We start from the raw sequence: 22181 nt of genomic DNA, 5'->3' as shown, positions 1-22181 counted from the left end.
TGCACAAGGAGTGACCCACCTTTGTGGCCTGCCAAAGTCCTCAAAAAAATTCCAATTCTGGTATTTAGCAGAGTGCTTCAGATGAGAACCAGCTGAGTTTCCATGAAGGTGACTTGGATTATCTTACCTTAGCGAACATGATGATCAAGCACTCTGAGGTACTGAAACTGTTTTATTATAACTCAGTAGGTTTTAGTACAGTCATAAATAACAGCACAGCTCGTTGAACGGAAGGATAAAAATCAAGGAGTTCAGTGGTAAGCCAGCTTGCATTTCCTTCACTTAAGTGAAGTCAGCGATTTATTATTATTTTAGGCTGTGTCTAATGATCATATTAGTGATGTGAATAAAATGGATGTATCTGGAGTGCTTTATTCTTGTGCTTATCCGAGCCTTCCATATTGGGGCTGACATGAGACATCATCAGCTGTAGGCAAAGTGGTATAGAGCCCAACTAAGTCATTCTAATTCTTTGTTAACTATGACATGTAGAAGCTCAGGGCATGTTAACAGTGTAAAACTGGTTTGAATTAACACAGTCTTCATTCTCTTGCTAACTTCTTCTGGTGGCGCTGTGTGTTTGTTGTAAAGCAAATCCCCTCCAAACAGGCTCGTTCCAGAACAAGTGTCCTTTGTGCTGTAGCCAGTGTGTTGACAAGTGGTTTGTTAAAATAAATGGTCCTTTCAAAATTATTTTCACTCTTATTTTTTGATGCATCTTTGGAAGTTTTGGTAGACAGACTTTCCGGTAGATGCTGAAAGCTTTTCCAGCATGCACTGGTTGAGTTTGGTGTACTTATGTTTTCACATTTGGGTCATGATTAGTGGCAAGTTCTTGATATGTGCTGGGTAAGTGACCCTGAGAGCTGCCAACCCCACAGGTCCCATGTAATTATGTGAACCATGAATGTAGCAGTCTCTCACCTGGATCTTCTCTAGACAAGTATGCCACAAGTGTGGGTATCTTTGGAGAAGTATGCCATAAGATATAGAGGTTGGACTAGATGACCTTTAAAAGGCCCTTCAACCCAAACTATTCCATGATGTCCTTCTGCATTTGAGTTTATAAAGTAGGTTTTATTTTAAAAAGAGAAGGATACAACTGTCTCTGTGGCTTTTGGGTGTTTGATATATTTTGATCTGGTGCCATCTTTACATCTCTCTCCCTCTCCTGCATTTCAGTGCTGAATGTTGAAGTTTTGTAAATAAATAGTTCAGTAGCCCACAGGCGATATTCTGAATACCAGTTCGTTCTCACAAGATAACGTTGTGGATTGGAAAGACTTGTAAATCAAACTCCTTCTTGCTTAACCCCAAAGTGCCAACAATTACATTCCTCAACAGTAGAAGTTATCTTGGCCAAAATCTGTCCATATGCTATAAATTTGAGCAACCCTTCACAAACTTCAAAGTGACAAATGAGACCAGGGTTCAGGCTATGAGATTTTAAAATTTACGAAAGTAAAAGGTTGGGTGTTTTTCCTACTCTTACGCTTTTTATTTACAGTTTGGGTAAAATAGCCTGTTTTAACTTAATTTTCACCTGGGAAAAGTCGGTGTTGTATGACATCTTAAGAGAAGTTGATGCGGAGGCAAAGTAGATTTACTGCATTAAAATCTACTTTCGGCATGGAAACTTGAAGCTACTTGAATTTTATTTATTGAAGTCTGAACAAGCAAACAACCTGTCCCATTCTACATGTGGGTAACTCTGCATCCCTAGGAAGCTGAGAATAAGGAATTTTATTTTGAAGTCAGTGTGTGCTGTCTCTCCTACTGTTTTAAGCTTAGCTCTGGTTACTTTTAACCCCACATCTTGTATAAAACTGATTTCTGTTTTCTCCTTTGTTTGTTTTTTGTGGAAGATGCCATTATTTTTACCCAGTCCCATTTGTGTTCTTCACATTTGACGAGTGATGATGAGCAACCTGAGGAAAAACAGATGTGGAGAAGGACACCTCTTCTCACCTGAGGGAACTGCATCCTCAGGGCATTGCAGAGGATTTTGTGTAGCAAAGTCCGTGCTGTCTTGGTTTTGGGCTCTAGAAATATACCCAGGATCTCCAAATCCTGTGCATGTGTGATGGTTGATATGATTTAAGCAGTAGTCTGACCTGTCAAGGCCCTTCTGGAGAGAAGGGTGGGTATTCTGTGCCTCTTCCCTGCCACGGGAAATGCAGTGAAGTTTAAACCACTGGTTTTTTCAGCCATCTTGCAGTGCACCAGGGACCTGAAAGTTAATTACTGTGTCGTTCGGGTCTAGCAGGGGTTACTGCAAGGCTGGAACAGTGGCTGGGTCAGTAACCCCTGTGAAATGTCACTGACAGTCCTGCTCAGGCTCTACGTACGTGACCACCGGTCAAAGCTGGCACTGGCTCATGCCGTGCTTGGCAACCTCAGGAGGAAGATAAAGTTGGACAAATACTTTTACCCCTCAAATGTCACTCTTTTAAGTCGACAGTAAACTGTGTTGGAGTGGTCTGGTGAATCTTGTGTTGCTGTTGCTTGGGCTGTAAAATAGGCTTTGCAAGGGGAAGGTGGAACACAGGTGGCTTCAGACCGTCTGCCTGAACTGGTTTTGGGCTTTCAGGCAGCTGAAGTATCTGTAGTTCCGTGACTCTGCTCCCTCCTGAGTTCACATCTCTAAGCCAAGTCTTGCAGGAGATTTTGGAAGTAGCTTTATGTCTATCTTTGACAGTTCCTGTGAGGAGGAGTCATTTGTGTCCTACTTTGAGCGATCTCAAACCATCTAGTGCCGATGAAAGTGCTGCCCAGCTTCCTTCTGATGAGAGAGCAGGATGGCAGAAGTGGATGTAAATATTTGGTGCTTGAATTAAGCTTTTCACCGTGGCAGTACAATATTTCAAACTTGCCTGTCAGATGCAGTTGTGTGGCTGATGTTGTTGCCTGTTAAGTCATAAAATACTTCCGCTCTGAAGCACCTGGGGTAGGTGAAATCATTGCAAAAGATTTGTGTCATTTTATGGAGTCGATTCCTTGTCTGTCCTAAAATGCTGGAGTGCTTTTTGGTATCAGTAACTGTATAAAATAAAAATTTATGGCATGTGTGTTGGGAAGTCAACAGCTAAAATGCTGGTTTCCTAACCAAAAAAAAAAAAAGGCAGGACTTCAAAGGACCTAATCCTTCTGAAAGGCAGACTTGTGGAATGGCAGCTAAGCACGCCACTAACCTGCAAATTACATCAGTTTCTATCTCCTTAAGCAAATTTGGCTAACCTCTCTTTAATTTCTTTAGATACTGTTGTCATGTGCTTCTACAGCTAAAGCACAGTTTTTAAATACTAATCCACGAATACTTTGTTCTTGTTTGCTTCATGTCTTTCCCTTGGACGAACAGTCACGTTACACAGAGGAATTTGATGATGGACTAAGCAACCCCTCGTTGTGTAAATGATGTTCATTCTGTACAATGTGCCATTTCTTTTTTCATAACTTTGTGCTTGCAGATGACTGTTGGATCCACTTACTTAGAGTGCAATTGTGATGCCAGATCTTAAATAACTTTCTCATATCTGATTTTCTGTTCAAGTTCAGAGGGTTTTTGGGTGAATTAGATAACCAGGGAGTTTTGTTGTGCTAACTGATGTAGTTTCCTTGTGTTTGCCATGTCCCTAAGTAAAATGATAGAATCAGTTCATCCTGCTTGTCATTCCCCAGTCAATACAAGTTACTCTTTACTTTTTCTTGCTCTTGGGCTTTCTGGTCAGTGTTGTTCTGGCCATGTTTTCTGGGTAATGGGCTACAAGAAAGTGGAGCAAATATGCTCTAGTAAAGTTGGGGGTAAGGGGAGAATGGCAGCTGGAGAAGTTACTGAATAGGTTTATCTATTACTAAATTCACAGTGGCCCTATGGGGAACAATCTATCACAGCCCAGTCAGCTTAATTTTGGTGACGTTACAAGTGAGGTGGCTGCTTCATCTTTGAGGACTGGAAAAGTTTCAGAAAGCAACAGGACTGAACTTCTCACGCGAAGCCACTTCAGACCACTGACGTCTTTAGGGGGAAAAATGTGATGCCGTTGTTTAATGTTTGAATGCAGCATGTGGGAAAATGTCACTGAGAATGAGTTAAACCATTGTCTGGCTGGTTATTTGGATTGCTCCAAGTTGGGTGGTAGGAGGGTACTTCCTGGCATTGCAGTGAAACCCATGATCAATATTTAATGAAGTTAATTGAAGGGATTTTATGGTCTTTAGGATTTTCAGACTTAGTGGACCAACCTCTGGTGAATATGACTTGCAGAATCTTGAATCTGGATTGGAAAATTTTAGGGGAATAAATCACTCTAAGTGGCACTAATTGATTATCTTTCTCATAATGTGATTCTCCTCAAATTTTTTCCCCTAGCCTCAAAGGACAGACACCTATTTATACAACTTCCTGGTTTTATTCAAAATCCTAGAAGGCAACTTGTTGCTGCTGCTGTTTTTATTCTTGAAAGTAGGTTGAAACAACTTTAAAAAGGAACTTTGAAGCCCAAGACTGGTTTGTTGAACAGGCTTTCTGCTCCAGTGAACCCAACTGAAGCCTGTAGTAGCCCTTGCAGAACACTTCAGTGGATGTGGTTTCATATAGTTTTTCTTTGGGTGCCATTAATTGTTAAATGACACAGAATTTTAACCTTTCTTAAAAATCCCATGACATTTAGCTGTCTAAGCAACAAAAAGTTCTATTGAACCAAAAAAACTGACAAAAAAGTATTTTATTTGTAATTGTAAACTGTAAGTCCTAAGGCAATTTACTAAAAACAAATGGTCTTTTTAATTAAAGAAAAAAAAAGTGGGAGTGGGGTGGGGAGAAGAGTCGTCCTCCCACTTGGTTTGCTGTCCCCTGACATGTTCCTGTCCCCGAGCCTATCTCTGCTTAAATGAAGCATTGAGTGCTTTGGCTTTACTGAAGTTTCAGTGATGTTTTTGGTGAGAAGAATCTCCTTCTGTGTGGTTTTGGAAGTGGGAATATGCTCCATCCCAGCTTGTGGGGGCCAGAGCAGCGGGACAGCCTGGAGCTGCTGGCATCGTGGTGGCCTTTGTTCACTTGTGTTGCACCAGCAGGGGATTTGAGGCATCTTCAGCTTTGCTTTGAAAGCAGCAGCACTGGGAGATGTGACAAGTAAGACACTGTGATTTTAAGTAGTAATTGAGATGGTAAAGCCAATATTCGGTGTTTCACCTTGAAGAAATACTCTTAACACAAGATAGGCTGTGTTTGTCCTTGCTTCCAGAAGTTACCCATTGCAAAGAAATCAAACCTGTGCAAGGACAAATTCATGAGTATGTCAGTAACACACACCAACTTAACCTAGTTACTTTCATCCACATGTGCCAGTGGCTCAAAGCTTGATCCTACAGCAAATAATCAACTTCCAACTATGGTTGAACTTGCTGATCTTAAAGGTCTTCTCCCACCTAAATATTTCTATGATTCTGTGACCTTGAAGTTTTCCTAGAGTATGATTGGCAGTACTGCCACAGTTAAAGACCTTTGTTCTGGTGTAATTCCTCGTTGTTTTTATCATTAGCCATTTAATTTCTGGATTACACTGTGCAAATTGTATTTCCCAAAGGCATTTAGGCTTCCCTGGCCTGGGCCTGCTCAAGAGTGAACTCCTGGGTGCCCCTACAAAAAGGGTTTGGTCTGTGCATGGCTGCTGGGAGTGATGGTGCATTGCTCTGCTGCTACATAGCACTGTTTTAAGTTCTTGCCATTATCAACAAGTTGTTAGTAAATTAAGCCTGAGTGATTCCCAGCAAGACTTGACCAGAGGAGCAAGTATCAGCAGTATTGTTTCAGTTGTTTGTGTTGGCTTCGTGCAGAGGAACTACTTGAACTTTGTGCTTAAGCACACAGCTATGCTTTGTGTTTAAATTCCTGAGCCCCCCATCACCCTAATGGGAAACGTTTTTAGTTTGGGAAATTCAAGGAAGTGTGTGGGTCTACTCAGAGGTTCTGTCACTGATGTGTAATATAATAAGGATTTTGAAGAATGTAGTCTGAAGTGCACCTAAAATTCCCACTGATGTGGTGTGTATGCTTAAAGCTAGTCAAAGCTATTGATTAAATGCTTGATTGACACTAGACACAAGGGCTGGGAAAATCTGTCTATTACTGTAATAAACAGCTTATTACTGTTGTTTCTGTGATGTGGAAGAAAATAGGCAGCTACTCAGGAGCCGTTTTTCCTCTGCTCAGATACCTGAACTGGTTGTATGCCTGGAATTAGCAGTCAGATTTCAAGATTAGTGAAGGTATGATAAAGCCTTTCCCCTGCTGGAGATAATGTGGTTCTCCAGGACAGTACAAAGTGTGAGGGGTGAGTGCTGAGTGATCAGCGTGGCTCCATCCAAAACTTTTCCAGCCCAGCTCAGCCTTGTAGGGCCTAAGTGGGTAACACAGGAGTGCGGTCAAGTTGATTTCTTTATCCTGCCTTTCTCAGTGCTTCACCTGAAGGAAGTACATCCTCCTGAGTGTCAGCAGGGCAAGAGCAGATGGAGCTTGAATTGCTGACCAATGAGACTGGTGGTGCAGGAGTATCTAATGCTGTGGCAGTTCTAAGTGTGCACGGAGCCAGGTTATGGAAATACTGGAGATGCTGCTGAGCTGGCATTGCAGGCAGTTCTGGGATGAAACCAGTTTTGGGGCTCTACTTCTAAGGCAGTGTTATTCTGTATGACTCATGTAGGCAGAACCCTCATAACCAAGCAAATTGAAAATGCATCTGAGTGCAAATTGAATGTACAGCTGCTTTCTGGGTCCTTCTCTGCTGAATCCAGGCTGTGGGCTGCCACTTGGCCATCTTTGAGCTGCAGTTCCTTATAGCCAAATTCTTGTGTTACTATAGTGTGATAAATTTAGCGTGTTTTGCCTCGGCTCATCTCTGAAGTTCTGCACATGATATTACATTACTTCTTACTTGTCAATACCAAAATGCCCAAAAAACCGTGTTCTACTCAGTTTAGTAATGTTGCAGCAAAGCTTTGGTTGAGATTCCTGGAGATAGACAGTTGGAGAACCAGAGGACTTGGTTTCAAGTTGCTTTATTTTTTTCTTTCATGTCCTCATTCAGTCACGTTCCTTAGGAAGTGTATCCAAACCAATAATTTGCCATCTTTCACTTTGTGTCTCATGAATTTGGAAGAACAACAAGAACTATTCTTCACCCGAAAGGCTGGAAGGGGCTGAGGACCAAAATTAGATCTTAAGTCAAAGCTTTTATTCACGGTTTCAAGTTCAGGGTAGCGGAATTTCATTGTAGGGTTATTTTGCAGCTCTTTGCTCGTGAGATATTTTGTCAAAAAGGAAGAACTACTTTATGGGTTATCTGCAGGCTGGCTGTGACTGGTGCATCTTGGAGTGTGTGTCCAAGTGGTCACATTTGGTCTGCCTTTGATGTAGAGACTGTAGAAAAGGATGCTTTAGGCCAAAGACAGGGCTAGTCTCAACAAACAGCACAGAGTTCATAAAGGCAATTCCCACCAGATTTCCGCAGTGGAGCTCCTAAGGCAGCTCAAGAAAGCAGCCAGTGACGCAACAGAGAATCAAACTCAAGTCTCTCAGATGCCTTTTGTGTCACCTGTTGGGCCTCGTGTTTGGCCAGAGTGAGGGTTGTTGAAATTGGTACTTTTGTCCAAGAAGGAACATGTGTAAAGCTGCTTCAGTCCTGTAGGAACTCCTGTCCTTGTTGAAGGGTGGGAATTGTTATATCACATTCTCCTCCATTTGGAGATTGATTGTATGTTCTTGTATTTAAATGTGAAAGTATGTTTGACCAGCTGTGGATTAAAAGAAAGTGTTCAGTCCCTGAATATCTTTGCATCATTTTGGAGCAAGTTAATGACAGAAAAAGACAGCTCTCTGAGTTCTCTGGTTCACTACTGGACTTGTGTGAGATTGTGACACATGAACTCACAACGTTTTTTCTCTTGACTTTCCTGGCAGCACAGCCCTTTAAAAAACCTCTAAATTAGTAACTGAGTAACAAAATACTCAAAATATTCTAATGTAGAATAATACAACAAAATCACAGGGAGAGTAAGTTCTCGTGAAATAAGTTTGTGTTTTAGCAAAAAAAAATCTTGTGTCAGGCAGTGCGTGTTTCAAAACTTGACATGCAGTGGAGTCAGTTCAGTGTGTTAGTATATGATATAAATAATTTAGTGTTTGATGATGTAAAGTTGAGATGTGGATCGTGGAATTTTGCTTGTCTCTCTCCTGGGAGCGTGGAGGGTGGGTAAGAGTTGGGTGCAGAGAGGAGACACTTCGCTCCATCCTGGGATGGAGAACAGCAGTTGTGTCTGATGATTGTGGAGGAAAAGGAATGTGCAGATCCTGTCAGATGAGTAGGACTTGTTTTTAAATGTCTTAACCAAAGATAAGTGTTACGAAAATAACTCATTTACTGATAATTTTATCTACTTAGAAGTTGAAAATTTGGTGAAAAATAGACTTATCTGGGTAGTGTAGCTCTTAGCACTGGTGATAGAAAAATTGATAATGCAGTTTGGGACTGTCAAAGTACTGTACTTATCACAGCAGGCTTTGGTATTGTGTTGTCTTGTGAGGTAGTGCAACAAAGCAGATTAAACTCTCTAGAAATGCCATCCTAATGTGCGGAGACTTTGGGAAATATTGCCAGTTGAGTGGTTTTTATGTCTGTGCTTGAGTACAGACTTCTGTCAAGGAGTTGGATAGAAGAAAAAGGTAAGTCCTCGAATGTGTAGGGACTGTGCCCACCTGCAGATAAGTGCATTTGGAACATGCTTTAGCCCACGAACTTGAAAACTTCTCGCAGCTCTAGACTGAGACAGAATTAATGGCTTTAAAGCACCAGGGAGGCTGAGGATGGGGTAGAGCTTTTTCAAGTGCTTCATGTTCTGCTGCAGGTCCTGGGTGGATCAGCGGCTGAGCCTGGAAGCTGAGGATAGGACTGTGTAGCCCGTGGGTTTATCCAGTGCACTCCACTAATGCACTAATGCACTCCAGGGGATGTGCATTAGGCTCGTAGGGCATTTGTTCAGTTATTTCTTACTCTGTTCTTAAAAACTTTTAACCTTACTGCTAAAGAAAACTGCCATTGTCTGTTAGTACGACTGGAACGAAAGCTGAATAGCGAATTAGCCTTGAGCAGACTGTCAATCTGACTTTGATAGCCCATCACTTAAAAGGTCCTTTTATGTTTATGAAAAAGCATGACATCAAAGCCAGGGGAAAAAAAAATACCAATCGTTAGGGCTTAACTTAAACTTGCATAACTTCCATGAAGAGCCCTTGTGTGAACTGTTTGTTTCTCCACTTGCATGGCTAATTAGAGTAGGTTACTATAAGTCTGAGCAGTGGCCATCAAGTTTCTTCTGCTGTTCTGGGGTAGCTTGTTTATGGTGCTTCCATATGTGGATCCCTCAAACTGGAGTGGCAATAGAGCAAAGGATACTGTAGTCGCGTCTCTTGCAACCTCTAAGTAGCATGCTGGAAATGCTTGAATATAATCATTATCAGGTGAGTTGTTGTTGCAGACTTATTTTAAAACCTGTTGCTAAGAAGGTGTGTACAGGATGCAGGAAACCCTTTTCCTCTGGTCTTGGATGCTTTATTTAATTTCTTTCACAGCAGTGTACGTGGTCACTTGTAACAGCAGAAGTCACTTTAATGAAACTATTTTAAAACAAAATAACTTCTCAGAGTATTACTATATTTCGGTTAGTTTTCTATCTTCTGGTGAAAATGCGAATGACCAGAGAAAGGCGACAAAGAGTTTCCAGGATATGGTGGAAATTTTTCATGGGAAAAAAAAAAATTGCCTTTCTTCTCTTGCTTATTTAGAGTGCGCACCAGTAGTTTGGTGTGAGGTTTTTCATATTTTGAATATAAAAAAATTCTAACTACTGAAAAGCTTATCTTAAATATAAAAATAGCTGTTACTGAGGACAGTGATTGATCTGAACTGAAACACTTCTTTTCTTGCATCTTATTTGCATGATGTGTTTATAAACAGGCTGCCTTATTTGTATATGATTTAGGCCATACTTCTGAGATATAAATAATCTGTAGGCAGAAAAATGGTGTCTTCCTGTTTTTCTAGTTTAATCAATGTATTAATTAAAAAAAAAAACTAACAACCAAAACCTAAAAAAAAAACCAACAGCAAACCTTTTGACCTCTCTTGGATCGAGGACAGCAATCCATAGGACTTGGTTTTCATTTGTAGCTATTAACAAGTAAAATGAGTCCTGCAGTACAACTCATTTCTCCATATTTTAGTGAAAACTGAGTGTCGCGCAGCTGAAAGTCTGAATGCAGAACTGTCTGTTCTGGACTGTCTGTATCAACTGGAAACCTGAGTGTTGGGCTTAAGTGAGAAATCTCATGTTGTAGAAGAATAACTGGAGCTTCTTGGTTTACTGATAATAATTCAGTTGTTGAAACACCGGGTCGTAAACTGATTTTTTGCCACCAGATGCGAGTTTGTGACATGCTGTGGCCTTCCTTGGAGCTGTGCAGGTTTGTACTTTGTCAAATGCTTAGCTGGTACTTATGTCAGAAATGCACAGCTCAAATCCATAGCACCTGTGATGACGTTGTTAAACAATAACACCCTCTTTTATTAATTGTGTCGCACAGGTGCAGACTCACCTTGAGAATCCAACCAAGTACCACATTCAGCAGGCCCAGCGGCAGCAGGTAAAGCAGTACCTCTCTACCACTCTAGCAAATAAACATGCCAACCAAGCCCTGAGCTTGCCATGTCCAAACCAGCCCGGGGATCATGTCATGCCGCCTGGAACTGGAAGCAGCGCTCCCAACAGCCCGATGGCAATGCTCACCCTCAACTCCAACTGTGAGAAAGAGGTAATATGCTCTCCCTATTCACATTCTTCAGTAAAACAGAATTGCAATCTGCTTTAATTAAGTTGTTTTAAACCATTTTTGCTCATTGTTAAGATGTTGCGTTTATCTTTTCCGAACGTCATTGTGAAAATGTAACTGCTGCCTCTGTGTCTGCCTGACTAGTAGATAGGTGCATAGAACGTTTTGGCAAAACAACTGTATCCCTCAAACTTCCTCCTTTTTGAACTGTATTAGCTAGTTGATACTTATTAAAACTACTTTTCTTTTCCCCCACCCTGTTGCTTGATGCAACAGTGAATAATTGACCTTTGGAGAACACAAAGCAGCTTTGTAAGCTGTAGCTTTCTGTAATAATGTTATTTATGGCTCATTCTTGTAGAAAGAGCAAAGAGCATAGCAAAAATAACTGAAAAAAACCACAAAGCTTTTTTGAGATATTTTAGGTATTTTTACAGTAAAATTTGTGCAAGTCTCCTGTGTAATTGGAAGGCCAGATTATCCCAACAAATATACCCTAAAATGTTACTGGTTGCTGTTTCAGTGCTGCAAATATAAGACTTCACTAGCCTATGCCTAGAAGTCCTTTGCAACCTTGTCTTAATCTTTACTGGCATAAACTTAATTAGATGTTACATGTGTGCTCAGGCACCAAAGGAAGATGACTGGGAAGATATTAACAAGTATAAGAGTCATGTCAATATTTTGTAAAATGAACAATTGGAGACAATGTAGAGCTGCTTATGTCCTCTCATCCTCAAGCCTTTGTGCCAGATTTTTACTACAGATTCAGTCTGTGAGGAGAATACTACACATCTTTGAGAAACAGTTGTTACAGAACATATTTTGCACATGCAAGAGTAATACTTGTGCTCCATAGTTTCAAAAGAAATGAAAATCAGATATTTCCATCCTATTGTCCCAGTGGCACCCAAATATTTTTTTCTTCAAGGTATTTACAGCTTCACTTTGCTGTGTCATCAGGAACATGTGTGCATGACACTATTTCAATCGTGCTCTTTTTGGGACTGAGACTGTACCATGAACTCAGATCCATGCTTTGCTTTTTCTTCCTCTTTTTTTTTTTTTTTTCCTTTTTTTTTCTTTTTTTTTTTTTTTCCTTTTTATTTCTGCAGGGATTTTATAAATTTGAAGAGCAAAGCAGGGTTGAGAGTGAGTGCCCGGCTCTGAATACACACTCACGAGCATCATGCATGCAGGTACTGGATGACACAGGAGGTGGAGCACAGGTCCCCTTTATAATGAGCATGTTTCTTTGATGTTGTGTTGACAAATAAACTTGCCCTATAGTGTCTTTAAGAAGTTGAATATTAAATGTATTTAAGGTACAAAAGAGCAACACTGGTTGTTAGCACTGATGTCAAAAATGCATGGAGACATCCAAAAAGGGCTCGTGCTGTTCTAGCACTGTAATGCTATAGCAGAAAAACACCTCAAACATGGTTTAAGGTCTCAGTTCAGGAAATTTTTTCTAGCTGGATTTTCCGAGACTGCATGGATGTGTTCTTGCCCTGATAACTTCTGACTCCACATTTCTATGCAGATCAAACTTGCATTTTAAAAAATTATGTGAGGAGGCTGTGGTAATTCATCCTCAGTAATCACCCTTTCATATTTTTTAATTTTTTTTAAACTAAATTTTTTTTATTCCTTCCCAGAAACAGTAACAAGACTTTAGTTATGGGCCGTAACTGTTAGTTCCTTTCTTGCCCTCACTTCCAGTCAGTGTAATTTGTTCTGATCACACTTTCCGAAGCCGATGCAAAAATCCCATATACTACTATCCCATATACTACTACTTCTATCCTCAGTGTTATGCATTGATTTTCTAGATCTCTGTTATTTAAACTCTTTTTTTATAATGAACAAAAAGGAGATAGTCCTGCAGGACTGTTGGAAACAGCTGGGTGGGTGCTTTGGAGAGGTGTTTCTCCTGACCATCTAGGAGCTTACGGAGGAACCTTCCAGCCCAGCCCAAAAAAAAGACATGTCTTGTACCACCTAAAATCATCTCTGAGCTGCCCTTGGGTGGTGCTTCCTGGGAGGGTGTATGAGGGATATGAATCCAGTGGATTCTGCTGTCAATGGTGGGCAGCCTGTCACCCCACAAGCAGCAGGCCTTTGCTCCCTCTCCTTCCCTGAAGGTGTCAGGGGCTCAGTATTCCTGTCTGTGGGCAGGTGTTGGTCCCACAGAGGGAAGAGGTGGAGGGTAGGCGGGCAGTGCTGCGGGGGGAGAGGGAGTCATGTCGTCAGCATTGCTCCTTCTATGGGCAGCTTCCTCCTCTGCTGTTCCTGGGAAGGAACAGTGTGTCCGTGGGCAGGTAGTGCAGGGTAACTGCTGGTGGGAGGAGTGGGTTAGACCATGAAGCCTCAGCTTTGCCACGACCTGTGTGTCCTGGCTGGGTAGCAGGAGTCGTGGCTGAGGGATTGCAAAATTGCACCAGTACCTTGGGCTCGTGCTGCAGAGCCCGTGTGTGGCTGAAGGGCTTTGTCAGGCCTCTGTATCCTGGTGATTTTGATGACTGGTCTGCTTTTCTTTGTCCACCTTTTCTGCTGCAGATGGATGATGTGATCGATGACATAATTAGTCTGGAGTCAAGTTACAATGAAGAAATCCTCGGCTTGGTGGACCCAGCCCTGCAAATGGCAAATACGGTACAACGGTCCTTTCCTTCTGATTTCCCTTCCTAATCATCCTTCCTTGAGAGAAAGCAGAACTGCAGCATGGCTTCTTTTCCTTGCAATTAAGTAGTTATTGTATTGTTCCATAGAGTGTAATTGGTTTTTTCTTTGAAGAGCTCAAGGTATACAGTTGCAATGAAAAACACGAATTTAAAGACACAAGCTGGAGTCAGGTCAAGAGAATACAAAGGACAATTTTACTTTTCTTATTTCCCAGTTATGTCAGTTGTGAGAGGATTACAACAGAGGAGTAAACTGTGCTACCATGAATAGCTCATTCCCATCGATATTAAAGATTGCCATGGACTTTATACTTCAGAAAGGAAGGAACCTCTGGCATCCCAGGTTCCTGTATCTTGTCATATTCAAGTAAGAAATTGTACATTACGTGTTGGCATCGCTGTCCAGAGATACTCTAGTTTGACAGTTATCTCTGACATCACAGCTTTAGCTCAGCCTGATATCAGTTGGAGAGAAGTCTTCAGCTAGACGACAGCAAAGATGTTACAGAATTTGGGAGGGGGGAATTTTAAAACACAGTCTTAAACAAAAGGGGAAGGAATAAAGGAAATTAAAAACTGAACAAGTCTGAGCACGTGGGAAGCCTGTCACAAACATCAAGAACACAGGGGTTGTGGAAGGCTCTGAGCAAGGCAAGGCACAGGTTACCTCCAAGTGGCTGTTTCAGTTTGGTTCACGTTGCTTTGAGAATTAATCTAATCATACTTCTGGCATAATCTGATTTTGATCTTCTGTGGAGGGTAGCTCCAGTGAATTTTTTGCCTTAGGCTTAAGTGCTGTTAGATCTGGCTGAGTAGATGTCTACCAGTGCTGGCGTCTGTTTCTTTTTTATCTGGTGCCAAAATTTACAGCTTACCACATAGCATTGATTTTGTAGCACAGGTTTACATTTGCTGACAGTAGTCATCTGATGTCATGTTAACCTAGTCCTGTGCTCCCACAGATTCCCACAGCCCTCTCAGAGACGTGGTGCATGACGCAGGAAGCGGCCCACCAGCTTCCCTCTCTAAATAGTGCCCTTTGAGCACATGGAGAAATAGCTGCAGAGTCCTGCCAGAAAGAATAAATTTTCCTTTAGTCTAAGATGCAAAGTGCAACTGTCCTGAAATTTGAGAGAAAAACCTCAGTGAACTGCGAAAAAGATAGCTTTCAAGACACTTGATCTATTTTTATATATATATCTTTTTAAATTGAGGGATGAGGTTCTTCTGGAGTCCTTTCTCTGAAGTTCCTTTGGAGTGCAACCTGTTAAATTAGAAGGGACCTGGTTATTTTTGTGGTTTTCTTCCTCTCTCATTTCACAGGGACCCCAGTAGTGGTTCTTTGCTTCCAGGCAGGGACAGAATAGTACTCTGCACTCTTCTGGTGCAAGGAGTCCTTGTAGTCAATGTTCAGGGTAGTCTGCATCCCTCCTGCTCGCTGCGTGACAAGAAGCCTTGTAAAGGCTGCCCAATCCACGTTTGCTGTGGAATTTCAAAATAAGCCCACTCTGTGTGATGAAGTCTGGAAAATAAGGAGATGAAACAGTAGAATTAATATTTCTTTACTAATACATTTAAATTGCTGCAGGGAAAAAGCATATTTCAGTCTCTGATTTAACCTAAAGAGATGGACATTGACCCATGTTTCTCAACAGTTGGCTTGGGAAAAAAAACGAACCTGATGTAACACTTTTCTTTTGGGACAGGATTTAGCTCCTAAAAACACACATTATTTTACTAATAAGGAATTAATGTCTATAGACTGAGCTAAGTAGAGGTGGGAGAAATCAAGAGAGGAAATGGTCTCTAAAGAGACGCAACCTATAAATAGCTGTGCTGAGACTCTGACAAAGGCAGCTGTTGTTCCATAACCAACAAAGAACAAAAGGACCAGTTTGTTACAGTTGGTAACAGTACTTAATTGATAAGCAAAATCAGAGATTTTTGTGCAGAGCAAGCTAAGGGAGGTTTCCAAGTGCCTTGAACTGAAAATGGCTCATTGCAGTCAACTGCTTGTGGAAGTGTTTGTAAACTTGGGGATTGGGCCACCAGTTAATTGGCTTTACTTCTGTGGTGGAAAGTGCCACAAAATAGTCTGTAGTTTGCAGAGAGGGTATTCTGCATAGATGTGACTTAGTAATTGGATTGCTGAGTCCTGTGTAAAGTACTTGCGTGCCAAGTGGAGATGACAACTAATTCATCCAACTAATCAATTCTAACCAGAGCCTGACATGGAAAGCTGTGTATGGACAGCTCCACTTTTAGATGTGGCTTTCCCATGGAATTAAACTCCAGAAGTAGAGAGGAGTCTTATTTCAGGGACTGCTGCTGAGCGTGTGCTTGTAGGTAAGGGAACAACACAATACATTGTAGGCTGCAAGAGCTGGGGAACAGGATCCATTCCAGTGTGTACTGATACCTCAGCAACAGCCTTGTTGATCACACAGCTGATGTCTCAGGGATTTTAGACAGAATGTGGGTGCTTGTTTTGTTGGAGTAGTGGAGGAGAAATGAAAGCCTGAGACTCCCATGAATGTACACTCTGATGAATCTGCAGTCATAATTACCATATTTGAAGTTTCTGTTATATAAAAGCTGTTATTAAAAAAAAACAAAACCAGATGCAAAGCGATAGGAAGGTTGAAATTTGTTTTACTTGGTGTGTTTGTGCAAATTGTAAAGCCAAGGACTTGAAATATGAAATCTCAAAAACTAAGGCATTTGAGACCATACTATTTCAATGAAGATAATATGCTAATCCTTGCATAAGCCATTCTTCCTTCATTTACCTTTTGGAAGAGTAAGGGTGGATGATCTGACTGATGCTGCATTTAAATTTCTATTTAGCCAGAAATAGCTAAGAAAGCCTTAAGGAAAATCTTATTTAGGTTGGAAACATGATAGGATTTGGAGAAGACAGGGAAGGAGCCTCATGTCTTTCTCAAAGTTTGGGACTCCATCTTCATTATGAAATGACCGTGAAAGTTTTGAGATTTTCCCATCTCCTTTTACTTGGGGATAGTGATGAAGGGCTTTACTGTCTTAGAGCTGAAATGTTTGCAAACAATGTGTAATTTTTTCAGTTTCTTTCGCAGGGAAGAATTTGAAATCAATGCCAAGTGTCACTACAAGGGCATTTACCTCCTCTTGGTTTTTTTTTTGCCTCGTTTCAGCCTACTGGCTGCTTTTGTGTGCTTACAGCACTACTGACTTGTCCATCTCAAATCAGTGCCCTCAGCATGGGGTTCCTCTCCCCTTTCCAGTTCCCTAAACTCTGCACTAATGATTATTGGTTTTACCTTAGTCAACTGATTTTATTCCTCTGGGAACTGTTATATAATTGTGAACAGAGGATGTACCTCGATTTAGACTTTTGATGTTTAACTGCAGGTATGTTATATGAGGTGACCCAGAGTATTGCATGCACTTTGTTTTCATATGAAAGTAATAATATAAATGAGTCCCTAAGATGAGACTTGTGGGATCCTGGAAAAGAGGCCTCTCAGAGGCTCATACTCTGTGTGGAGTGTACCTGTGGGAAGATGTTACAACTGAAGCTTTGGAGTTCAAATGGTGGGAAAAGTCAAAGAAAGAAGCTGATCAGTCTCTTTGCTTATGGATCACTGATTTAGATGGACACTGTTGGCATCTCCCCCTGATTTCCTTGATAAGCATTCCTGTGTACAGCCTGTAGCAGCCATCCAAGTGTGCACATTCAGCAGTTGCTGCTTGCCTTTACTGTCCCCTTTTCCTGTTTATTTACATGGAAATCTGGCACATTGACACCTATGGGAAAAAAACATCAATCATGAACTGTTGTAACAAGCAGCTTCTGTCACACAGTAAGGAAAGCAACTTGGTGACTTTAACTGTTCTCCATGTTTCATTACAACCTGGTTGCTTTACCCAGGCTTTGAAATGCTCGTTTCTGGTTTTCTAACAAAAAAAAATCTATTTTTTTTCTTCCCCCCCCCTAAATTCCCTGAACTTCCTAATTAGATTTCACATGTCTGGTTATGAACTTCAAGTCCTTGGACCACAAACAAGGTCTTTGTGCTCTCCCCATGCTTCAGAGCATGAATAGAACGAGCGCATCCAAGTCAGAAGGGTGTGTGACGCTATCGCTGTGCCGGTGTCATGGATGCATTTGGGGGGCCCAAAGAGAAAAGGGTCAGCCTTGTAGAGAGTAGTGAGTGGTCACCCTGACACTAGTGTGGGTAGAGTAGGTCACAACTGGGACAGCTCTGACCTGAGCAGCATTATTAGATGTTTTGGTTTTATGGTTGTTTTTTTTTAATGCATTTGAGAACTAAGGGCAGGGCGAGGAATCTTGGTGAGAATTCAATTACATTTTTTCCTCTGCCACTTAGAGGTTGAGTCAGGGGACTTTGGGGACTTTGGTTTTGTTGTTGGTCACTGTTCAAAACATGTATCGGCATGGCCTCTAGTTGGTGGTACTTTATCTATCAACTTCTGTTTATCCACTTCCACATGGCAAAGAAATTTTCTTAAGTCTCCCTCTGTCAAGGACCATCAGTAGGAGTTTAACAGTGCAGGCTGTGACTCACTGCATTGTATTCAACAGCATTATTTACATGGATATAAAGTTAATACTTACTCTAATCTCTGCAGGATCAATGTCTTGGGGGGATTGGTTTTCTTTGCAGCAGTGATGATAAAAGAAGTATTGCCACTCAGATAAGATACCAAAGTGTTTTATACCTGTCTTTTCAAAAAACAAATAAGAGATGGGTAAAATAATCCAATCAGGATAAATGTAAGCTTCTTTAAATGCATTTCAATTTAAAGGATAGCTTTGGTAGGTCTTGTTGGAATACTGTATAAGTCTGCTTGCTTAAACATACCTAAATAAGCATTGCAGAGTGAACAAGTAATTGGGGAAACTTAATGTAAAAATAATCTTCCTCCTACTGGTGCATGTTCTTGTTATGTAAGGCAAAAAACAAAGTAAACTGAAATGTTTTCTGTGTAGGTAGCTTTCAAATCACATGAAAAATGTGATTAATTAATACAGTGTTCTTCCTCAAGCATGTGACAACTTGCAAAGTACTTCACTCACATATCCCTGGAAAAAGGGGAACTTTCTCCCAGAGAGTTCTTAGGCTCTTTCAGATGTGACAGAAGTGTTGAGGGTACAGATGTAATAGCTTTAAGTGAAAAATAAGGAGCAACAATTACACAATATCATCAGGATTTTACCTCTTCTACATGTCTTCTGTCTGCGTATTTTTGAGGAGATGTTTTGTTCCTCATGCCTATGCATATCTATATGAATTTTGCTGACCTTCTTGCACACTCTGCACATGGAAAAGAGCACAGATTTCTCAGCAGATCCTGACTCTGTTCTTCTGTACAAAGGCATTCATAAATGCAAACCAAGTGATCTTTTTCCTTGTTTATCTTTTGCAGTTGCCTGTGTCTGGCAATTTGATTGACCTTTATGGCAACCAAAGCATGCCTCCTCCAGGACTAAACATCAGCAACTCATGTCCAGCTAATCTTCCTAATATAAAAAGGGAGCTCACAGGTAAATACATCTAAAATACCACCTTGGAGTAGTAGTATAATTGTTTTGAATTCAAGTGGTATTGGACATAATTTCTGAGAAAGAATATATGGTTGAATAGGTACTTTTTGCTTTGCAGACCATTGTTTTAGCAGATATATTAGCCTGCCATGCAGTTGTGTTCATGTGTGGGCACGTGTGTGTGCACTGTCACAAGTTAAGATGAAGTCCCCAGTTGTTACAGTCGCACCTGCTTGTTGAAAATGTGACCCAGGAAGTTTCCATGCATCTCTTCCAGAGCTGTTTTCTAGTTTGGTCTTATTGTTTGGTCTGTCAGCACTAAACTTTAACAACTTCACATCTGGAGTCTCTGTGGGATTCATGTTGAGGAATAATACACACTAGAGGACTTACTGTAGTAGGAAAGAGCAGCAATGATCAAATAACTTGTTTTAATATGAAATCTGTAGACGTAGATCCTATAAAATGTAAAATTAGGCACTGAGGGGGGCTGGAACTTGATGATATTTAAGGTCCCTTCCTTCCCAAGCCATTCTATGATTCTATGAATATGCATCTCTAAATTAAGATGAAAATTAAGTATTCCTTTAATTTCTTGTTATGCCAGTTCCTCCAGCAGTGCTCTTAACAATCTGTGGGAGGCAGGGGGAGGAGAGGAGGACATTAAAAGCCTCTTTTTCTCAAACACATGTGTACAGAAGTGAGATAGTTCGAAGCAAGTAATAAGAAGTTTAATATTCTCAAGCATGTTTTATTTTGCTTCACTTGAAAGGATATAACCTCACATAGGGTACATATACAAGGTAAGTTTGTCTGCAGGTTGAACTAGTGGAGATCCATTCTAGAACTGATGGCAAAATCATCTTAATACCCAGAATTGGCTGTTTTTAAGCCCAACAGGGAGTCACTGACTGTATGCAGTAAGTTGGAGGCCTGGTTTCTTTTCTTGTCTGTCATCTTTCTGGGTTTCAGTTGTGAAAACTCACAGGCTGACTCAGTTGCAAAGCAGGTTCTGGGCAGGAATTAGCTTAAGTAGAGCAGTTTTAATAGGCCAGGAGTCAGCTTCTCAGGAGGAAATGCCACATCTCTGAGCCAGCGGGTATTTGCATTTATATGACTGCACAGATTTTGAGCTCAGCACCAAAAGAAGACACACAAAGTCCAAATTACAGGTAGTTTCATTGCTAGAAGCTGAAGGCCCAACTTGGATGTGCAAGCTGCTGGATTCACTGCAGATGGTTGTGTAAGACTTCAGGCCAACAAAGCAGAAAGAGAGGAGAAATAGTGAGTAGTCTTATGGAAGTCCTTGATACATCAAAACAGAACTGAAATAAGTTACATGTCTATATGCTACACTCACCAATACATACAATTTAGGTGAGTGCTTTTTCTGATCAAAATACATGCTAGCTGATTCAGGGCAGGTTTAGATATTAAATTCAAATTTAACAGCAGTCACTTAGACACTGATCTACCCAAGCCTTTGTGCACAAAACTACATTGATGGTGCTTTCTGACAACCAGTGATTTTAAAATCAGCATGTTATTGCAGGCAGGAGTCTGTTGGTTCTCCTTTTCCTGATTTTTTTGCTGGAACTAGGCTAGAGAGAGTTGCAATATTTAAATCTAGCATTTGGCAGAAACTTTTCTTAATCCTACTATATGCCAAATATATACCAAATAAATACCAAAATGGTAAAGAACCCCCCCAAAAAATCCAATCTGTTATTTCAGCATCTGATGTTGATGGTTGTGGGTTCTCAGCTGTAGTTACTGAAGCATTTATTGGGAATCCAGCTCTCCCAGGAGTGTGGTTTCTATCAGTTTTGGCTTCACAAACCTCATATCTGTTTAATAAAGCAGTGTCAGATTAAGCCCAAATTTCATTAAGACATTCAATGATCTTTCAAGCTTTTGGGGGGATCCTTGGGGAGCCTGGCACAGAAAAGGATATGTCCTGTTGTACTGCATGTGATATTGGGGTACCTCTGTATTCTAAGTAGTGAAGCACTCCAAGGGAAACCCTTAGCACCTGTTAATTTGAATTGGATGGGACATAATCCGTATTCCTTAGAAATAAAATAATACAAGAAAGAAACTTATTGGAGGTAGTGAGGGGTTGTTTCCATAATGGAATGTATGATAATACATGATAGACTCATTCCTCCTCGCTGACTTACTGTGAAACTGCATAGTGCCTTGCTGGTTTGGGGATTTAAAGGCAAAAGGGCAAGGATTAATGACTTCACCTTTAAAAAAAAAATAAAGTGGTAGAGCAAACATGAAAATACTTAAAATTGCTCGAGAAACGTAAGATCAAATGAGAATTGTAAATAACAGATTTAGTTATGTTCTTGCCCAAACTGTTGCAAGCTGAAGTTAATAATTATATAACACTTAGAGAATATAATAGCAATAGTAATATAATAATAAATAATAGGTAATAAATGTGTGGAGTAATGTTAGGAGCAGTTCTGAGTTGAGGAGACAAATTCTGTGCAGCACGGCTGTCATTAGTTTTCTTTTTGCTTTTCCTGAAGCATAACCCTTTGTTTTCCAGCTTTGTTGCTAATGAGAGTATTGAATTTTTCATCTTTTTTTTTTTTCTCCTATATAATAGGAACAATTAGTGTAGCTGGAAAATACAATCATAGTAGGTCACTTAAGTTATCCCTTTAGTGCTGCAGTGATATGTGTGCACGTGCCACAGAAGGCCATATCCTTAATTCCAGTGAGCAGAGGCTCTGACTCCTGCCTGCTTCACATCCTGTGCAGGTAGCAATGCCATAAGCATGCTGTCCCTCTGGTTCAGCTCCCGTGGGACTCGTATGTAAACGTAGGAGAAGGTATGTTGGATCTCAGCAGCTTGTTGTCCTCAAATACCTTGCTGAGTCAGGGCCTCCGTGGGAAACATTCTCATCGTGGAAGTCAGCCTGGGAGGTGTGGGAAGAGACGCTCTGCAGGTGCAGAGGTGAGGCTCAATACCAGTGGTTGTGTTTTGGCATTCCCAGGCCCTTCTCACTCCTTGGAATGGGCATAGTAATGGGTGTGACAAATATCGATCAGG

The 22181-nt window shown here is 40.9% G+C and overlaps 1 protein-coding gene across 6 annotated transcripts in view; it reads left to right on the top strand.

The window, feature by feature from the left end:
- MITF (melanocyte inducing transcription factor) overlaps positions 1-22181 on the top strand; it is a 104048-nt gene that overhangs the window by 73405 nt on the left and 8462 nt on the right. For 4 of the 6 annotated variants that reach the window (XM_027722946.2, XM_039388352.1, XM_039388353.1 and 1 more), the window contains 4 exons: positions 10637-10864; positions 11998-12081; positions 13442-13537; positions 18997-19114. In XM_027722946.2, the coding sequence (XP_027578747.1) occupies positions 10637-10864; positions 11998-12081; positions 13442-13537; positions 18997-19114 (526 nt within the window). The remainder of the gene's footprint in view (positions 1-10636; positions 10865-11997; positions 12082-13441; positions 13538-18996; positions 19115-22181) is intronic. The other 2 variants (XM_027722949.2, XM_039388355.1) reach the window with 1 other exon arrangement.

The sequence above is a fragment of the Pipra filicauda genome, unplaced genomic scaffold, assembly GCF_003945595.2.
Source record: "Pipra filicauda isolate LSUMZ 115617 unplaced genomic scaffold, ASM394559v2 scaffold63_size3267554_pilon, whole genome shotgun sequence".
Lineage (NCBI taxonomy): Eukaryota > Metazoa > Chordata > Aves > Passeriformes > Pipridae > Pipra > Pipra filicauda.
The sequence above is the reverse complement of the archived record's forward strand: the minus strand, read 5'-3'. Positions and strand labels throughout refer to the sequence as shown.